Consider the following 7,237-nt stretch of genomic DNA (forward strand, 5'->3'; position numbering starts at 1 on the left):
ACTGTTGGAAGAGCAGAACAACTGGAGCCCCAGAACTTTGCTGCTCCCTCCAAAGCTGCTCCTTGGGGAAGGAAAACAACCCCCCCCCAGCCTGGCTGAGCTTTAAGGGATGGTCAGAATGAATTCCAGGTGTGGGGAGGGCGGGAAAAGGGAGTGGGAGCAGCTCTGGTTGGGCCCTGAGCTAATGAGGGGGGTCAGGGCAGCTGAGGGGGGGCTCCAGCTGCACCTCATTGGGATAATTCCCTTTTTCTGCCTCTGAACTCTCTGCTGGAGCAGGTGCAGCTTGTGAACACGGATTGCACACACGGATGGAGCAGACACAGACTCCTCCTCTGGAATGAAGCATCCCTGCAAAAATGGCAGGATTGCTCATCCATCTGCTCAGTCAGGCTTTTATCTCCCTGGCTCTTTGATCCCTGTCTCCCAGACCCGTGGGCCACCAGCCAGAATTAGTCAGGAATAAAATCCTGTGGCGGTTCCACCTTCCAGAATCAAATTCCCAGAATCCCAGAACCTGCTGAGCTGGAAGGGACCCTGGATGGAGTTGGACCATCCAGTCCAACCCTCAACCCTGCCCAGGAACATCCCCAAGAGTCCCCCCCTGTGCCCCAGAGGATCATCCAAACCCTCCTGGAGCTCTGGCAGCCTTGGGGCTGTGCCCACTGCCCTGGGGAGCCTGGGCAGTGCCAACCACCCTCTGGAAAAGACCCTTTCCCTGAGATCCAACCTGATGTGAGCCTGTAAGGAAGTTCAAGGCAACTCCTTGGTCCTTCAACCTTCCATGGAAGTGAGGAGCCCTCCTGGAAGGAGGTACCTCCTGGCCACTCTTCTCCCAGGCTGCTTCCATAGTCTTGGAAGAAAGTTCTCCTTCCAGAAAAGCTTCAAAACGTGTCTGAGAAGCAGCAAAGTGCCTGCTCTCCATTCCCAGCTATATTTAGTGAGGACATTATTTATGGAGATGGCAGGAAATAATTCATCTGGATCCAGACAGAACTCGAAATTGGAAAGAGGGGCTATAAAAAGAGAAAGTGAAAAAAGAAAAAACCCTGAAGGGATGGGATGGTGGGGACTGGGTCAGACCCGGGTCATGGGGACCAAGAGAGCTGCCTTCCCTCACACAGCTGCTTTCAAAATCTACTTTTTACCACAAAAAAAGCCATTCCATGTATAAAAAATGTGGTTGAAGTAACAAGTTATATCCCTGAGTCCATCCAAGGAGAGTGGCAGGATCCTGGTGTTGGCAAGGGGAGGAGAGCACTGGGTCACGGGGACCAAGAGAGCTGCCTTCCCTCACACAGTTGCTCTCAAAATCCCCTTTTTAACAAAAAAAAAGTCCTTCCAGGTACAAAAAAATATGATTTAAGGAAAAATTTGTGTCCCTGAGTCTATCCAAGGGAGAGTGGCAGGATCCTGGTGGTGACAGAGGGAGGAAAGCAACATCCTCCCTGCTGGAATCTTCATCCTGCTGGGTGTGTCTCCCCATCCAAAAGGGATTTTTCCACAGGAGGGAGGGGATAGAAAGCAAAAGAGCTCATTCCTGACAAGAATACACATATAAATACATGGATATATAGGCTGGCAGGGACCAACTCATCCCTTCACTGAAGGGGATCCCAGGAAATATTTGAGGGATGTGGAAAACAGAAGTGAATTTTAATAATTTCCCTTTCCTTCCTCCCCAGCAGTTCATCAGGCTGATTCTAATTAAACTGCACTTGGCTCTTCTGGGCCCACAGAGCTTTTAATTTAGGAGTTTAAGGGCTTGTTCCTCACCACCAGACTCCCTCCAGATCTCCCCTGCATGGACTCAAAGGCAACATTTGGAGCAGGAGATGCATCAGGGTGAGATGTGCTGCTCCAGCAGAGCAGGGAGGCAGCTCTCTGCATGCCAGGAGCATTCCTGGAGCTGTCCAGCACATCCCAGGATGCACCAAAGCTCATGGAATTCTCCGGGTTAAATCCCATCATCTCCTCCACGTTTACTGAGCACCGTTAGGATTTAAGTCGAGATTTGCACCCTAAACTCCAAACCATCACCCCAGGGCACACCCAGCCCTAAAAATACACAGACCAGCAGCTACCAGAGCCTCTCTTCTGGAATTCCAGCCCCTTACCTATGGCACAACCAGAACCTCGGGAGCAGAGTGCATCCCAATCCACAAAAAACCCACAAGGGATGTTTCCCAGCTCCTCACGCTCCCAGGTTTGGCTTCTCCAGCTGAAGTTCCTCCGAAATCCCAGCGTAAACATCCCCGGGATGGGAGAGGGAGGAGGAGATCCCTCTGCAGGGCTCAGCGAAGAGTTAAAAATCCCGAGGATCCCTTGGCTCCCGCGGGAGCTCCTGGAGCGGGGCGGGCGGTGGAGGAGCTCTGCCGGCTCCTCATAATTCCTCCCCTGTTCCCAAGGGCTGCCGCGCTTCCCTGGGCACAATGTCCGGGATTGTGTGGGGGTTAAACCGGCCCGCACAACGCCTGCATTCACACCCAGCGAGCTCCATGGAAATCACATCCATGGAAATGATCCCTCTCCACGAAAACACCCTCCAGCCCCGCGCGTTGGGAGGCTGGTGATCCATTTCTGGTGATCCAGAGGCTTCCCCGGCCGGGCTAAAAACCTTTTTAAAGGTGAAAAAAGAGCTCTTCTTAAGAGCGATTTCATTTTTCCAGGCCTTTTTTTTCATCCTTCCAAGCCACTCGTTCTCCCGGGGCAGCGCCAGGGGAAGGGCAGGGCAGAGCAGACGCTCCCAGCTCCAAAGCCCGCGATCCTTAATCCTCCCCCTCCCCACGAGCTGAGAGCCACTAAATAATCACCGGCCTTCCAAAGAGGCAGCCGGAGGCGGTGGAAGATCCTTCCCGACGCCTCCTGACCCTGCTCCACCTCCCCAGGGACACAAGGGGGTTTTATCGGCCCCCGATCCAGCCGGGAAGGGGCAGATCCAGGATTTGGGTTTCCCGAGTCCAACCCATTCCCTGATTAAACCTCCGACCGCGGTAAATATTTAAGGCTGTTAGGTAACGTTTGGGATGCAAGACAATCTCTGTGGTGTTTAACACGTTCAATCCTTCACTTCCAGGTTTTTTTTGAGAGAATCCTCGTTGTTCCCGTGGCCTTGGAGGCTTCTCCCGGCGCTTCCCGCTCCCCCGGCCTTGCTGCAGAGCCCTCTGAGAACTGTCACTGCTCATTACATTGGTGATTTCTGGAGGTATTTATGCCCATCCCGAGGTTCTCCACAGCTGCAAGGGGGGGATGTCCAGCACTTTTTACTCCAGGAGTTGGCCTAAAACACGGTGTGGGGGTGCACAGAGGGATGAACCGTCACACACTGTGACATACCCGCTGTTCCCACACATGGAAAACTCCTCCTCTGTAGCTGCCCTGCTTCATTCCAGCTGAAATCATGGGAAAAGAACTAAAAGCTCTGCAAGGAGTGAGCAAAACATGCCCCAGTGGCCCCAGTGTCACGGGGTGCTGGGTTACACACCCCCCACAGCAGCAACATCTCACCCAGTGGGTACCACAGCTCACTGTGGTGACTTGGAAACAGCTTCCCGGAGTCACAAAGTGTTGGATCTGCCCCTGGAGCGATCATTCCCCGTGATTCCCACGCCAGCAGAGCCCTGGCAGGGTCTCCCTGCTCCCGGCCATCCCTCCAGCCCCCCACCCCGGAGCTGGAAGCACTCAGGCTCTTCAGGCTCATATCCAGGCATTCCCTAACTGCTCCTCGTTCCACGGGGCACAGAGTTGGCCCTTGGGGACACCCCCTGCACCCCGAGTCCCCAGTGATCCCCCGGGATGGGGCAGGTCAGCACCAGACACAGAAATGTCACCAGACACAGAAATGTCACCAGACACAGAAATCCTCTCTCCGCTCTCCCCAAAACTCCCCCGTTTTGCTGAGCTGTGTCTTGGCTGCTGAAACCAAGCCCTGTGTGCCCCCTCAGCCTCCTCCCTGAGCCATCTCTGCTCTGGCAGCTCGAGGTTGGGTGAAAGGAGAACCATCATGTCCTCAATACCTACATTTTCTGCTTTATTAACAGAGCAAGTCATGCATAATGGAAAGGGGAGGGAAAGTGCATCCCCGCAGCACTCGAGTTCTTCTGGGTTGTTTGGCCAAGAGAACAAGCTGGGCAAGGCAGAGCTGAGGGATTGTGTGTCTTCCCAGGGATCTGAGCAGCTCTGCTCTCCCCCCATCCCATGGGGAAGCACAGAGAGGGGGATGGTGGGCCCTGCCATGGCTACACATCCCTGATGTGCCCCTCAGCCTCAGAATTCCCAGGTTCCTGGTGTTTTGCCTCATTTTCCCCTCAGGATCAGCTCTGCGAGCAGCTTTTTTCATCCCAGCTTTCCTATTCACAGGGAGGTGAAGGATGGGACGTGCAGCCAGACATCATGGCACGTTAATTTGGATTTTTTCTGTGGCCTCAGAAGAAGCAAACGTGGCTCGTTTTGCATTTCCAGGCAGCAGAGCAGCTCCCAAGTGCAGCTGTGCTGCCGTGCCAGGCGCTGTGCCAGCACAGTGGCCCTTCCCTACACCTCCAGCAGTGGCACATCCCTGGAGAATCCACGGCAGCCTGGGCAGTGCCCATCGCCAGGGAGATCCGTGCCAGGGCTCAGGTCCTCCCGTGGGATGAGGCACGACCTCCAGGGGAGGAACTGGAGAGAACTTGGAGCAGCAGAACCCGAAGGATGGGTCTGAGGGACCTGCAGAGCACCAAGTTCTCCAGGCAGGGCTGGAAGGAGGGGCAGGGCACGGGAAGGATGGATGGATGGACGTGGGAATGTGCCAGTTGGAGAAACCCCTTCCTTTCAGAGGGTCTGCTCGCAGAAGGGACACAAAACCAGGCAAGAAATGGGTTAACCCGGCAAAAACCTCCCTGACTGCACCATGGCAGAGGCAGAGCTGTGAGGAGCTCGGAATCTTAAAAAAAAAAAAAAGGACAAAAAAACTCCCTCAAATCCCACAAACCTGTTTGTCCAAAGCGACAAGGACTGAGCCCCTCCCCCCCCCCGGGGGCCGGGGGGCCCCCTTCAAACCCTGCCTTCCCAAAATGGCCCTGGTGCTCTGATCGGGCTCCTCGGGGGCTTCGGGCGGCCCCCCGGGCTCGGCGTTCTTTTTGGCAGAGCGCTGCCCAGACATTCTCCAGCCGACCTTCGGGAGTCAATGAAGACACGACGAATTCCCGTGGAAGCGCTTTCCGCCACGGAGCAGCCACATATGACTGACTTCACAACACTCCCCCTCCCCCCCTTCCCCCTCCGGCTCTCACCAGCCCTTCCCTCCTCGTCCTCAACCTAAATAAGGCGTCACATCGCCCAGGATGCGAAGGCAGCGTCGCCGAACCAAAGTCTTACTACAAATCCCGTGTGTGACATCGATCCCGAGCTCGGGCCGCGGCCAGAGCTCCCTTTTCCTCTTCCCGAACAAGCCCTCTCCTATTCACCACAGCGATGCTATTCCAGAGCATCCAACAATATGTGCCTGTGTGTTGGGAAGGCAGCGAGCCCTGGCACTGCCAGCGCCGATGCCCGCGCGACAGTCATTCCCCAGCGAGCAGAGCCCCTCAGACATCTTCGATCGCGTCGAAATTTCGCAAAATTAAGGGAAAAGAAGGGGGGGGGCTCGTCTCTAAAAGCGGGTGGGAAGCGAATCTCGGAGCGGCTGAGAGCAGGGGCTCGGGGGACAGGGTGCCACACCGGGCGTTTGCTGGCGAATTCATGAAGTCTCCTCGGCCCCGAGTGTCAGAGCTCCCGGCAGCACCGCACCGGCCCCAGCCCCGCTTACATAAACCCCCCCCTCCGGCCGGGGCACCCCTGGGAACGGGGCATCGGCACAACCGGGGCATCACTGGGGCCAGAGTATCACCAGAACCGGGGCATCACTGGGGCCGGGGCATCGACACAACCGGGGCATCACTGGGGCCAGGGCATCACCAGAACCGAGGCATCACCGGGGCCGGGGCATCGACACAAACGGGGCATCACTGGGGCCGGGGCATCGGCACAACCAGGGCATCACTGGGGCCAGAGTATCACCAGAACCGAGGCATCACTGGGGCCGGGGTATCGTCACAACCAAGGCATCACTGGGGCCAGGGCATCACCGCGAGGGGGGCATCGCCACAACCGGGGCATCACCAGAACCGGGGCGTCAGTGGGGTCGAGACGCCACCGAGACCGGGGCATCACTGGGGCCGGGGCGTCACCGCGGGGGGGACATCGCCACAACCGGGGCATCATTAGAACCGGGGCATCATTGGAACAGGGGCATCATTGGAACAGGGGCATCATTGGAACAGGGGCAACACCGGGATCGGGACCGAAGCATCACCACGGCCGGGGCATCAGCGGGACCGGCCACACCGCGGCCGGGGCATCCACAGAACCTGGGCATCACCAGAGCAGGGGCATCACCGGCACCGAGGCATCACAGCGGCCGAGGCACAGCCAGGACCAGCCGGGGCAGCGCCGGGACCGGCACACCGAGCAGCAGCCTCGGTCCGGGCGTCGCCAAGCGGGGCCAACTCCGGGGCGAGCGAGGGAGGGAGGGAGGGGGGGGGAGAAGCAACAAGACCCGCGGACCCCGCTCGGCCGCCCAGGACCGTGTGACACGAGCGGGGCAGGCGACGCCGCCGGTGATATGCAAGTCACGGGCGGGGGGAGCGGGGATGGGGAGAGCGGGGATGGGGAGAGCGAGGATGGAGGCGCCGAGCCGCCCGCGGGGCCGGCGCGCCCCCGGCGGAGCCCCGGGAAGTTTGCGGCGGCTTCTCCCCCGCCCGTGGCTCCTCCGCGGCCGCGGGCGGCAGCGCCGCCGGTGACAAGCGCGGCGGTCCCAGGCGCTCCGCTGGCGCGGAGCATCCCCGCGGCGGCGGCGGCGGCGGGACCGGCTGCAGCCCCCCGAACCCCCCCCCCCCCCCCCCACCTCGCCGGTTTTCGCCGTGAAAAATGTCAGCGTCTCATGGCAACGCCGCTGCCCCCGCGCTGCCTCCGCCGGCTCCCGCGGCGCTCAGCGCTGTCGCGCCCCCCCCTCCGCCCCCCGCCTCCTCCCGCCCTTCCGCCCCGGCGACAGTCGCGACAAGGTCACGCGGCGCCCCGCACTCACCGTACACCCCTTGGCCGGAGCTGCCCTCCAGCAGAACCGTCAGCAGCCCCAGCAGCCCGATGGCCACATCCATCTTCACGTGAGCATCCACATATCCAGCCCGGCGGGGCGGGGGGGGGGCCGCGCAGCGCCCGCCGG

General features: G+C 59.1%; 1 protein-coding gene across 1 annotated transcript in view; it reads right to left on the bottom strand.

Moving 5' to 3' along the window:
* LOC113960223 (MAM domain-containing glycosylphosphatidylinositol anchor protein 2) overlaps positions 1–7,231 on the bottom strand; it is a gene marked incomplete at its 3' end in the record, with an annotated part of 214,775 nt that extends 207,544 nt beyond the window's left edge. The window contains exon 1 of the mRNA XM_027669660.1: positions 7,100–7,231. Within this exon, the coding sequence (XP_027525461.1) occupies positions 7,100–7,172 (73 nt within the window). The remainder of the gene's footprint in view (positions 1–7,099) is intronic.
* Positions 7,232–7,237: the final 6 nt, after the last annotated feature.

The sequence above is a fragment of the Corapipo altera genome, unplaced genomic scaffold (genome assembly GCF_003945725.1).
Source record: "Corapipo altera isolate COAL_440 unplaced genomic scaffold, ASM394572v1 191, whole genome shotgun sequence".
NCBI lineage: Eukaryota > Metazoa > Chordata > Aves > Passeriformes > Pipridae > Corapipo > Corapipo altera.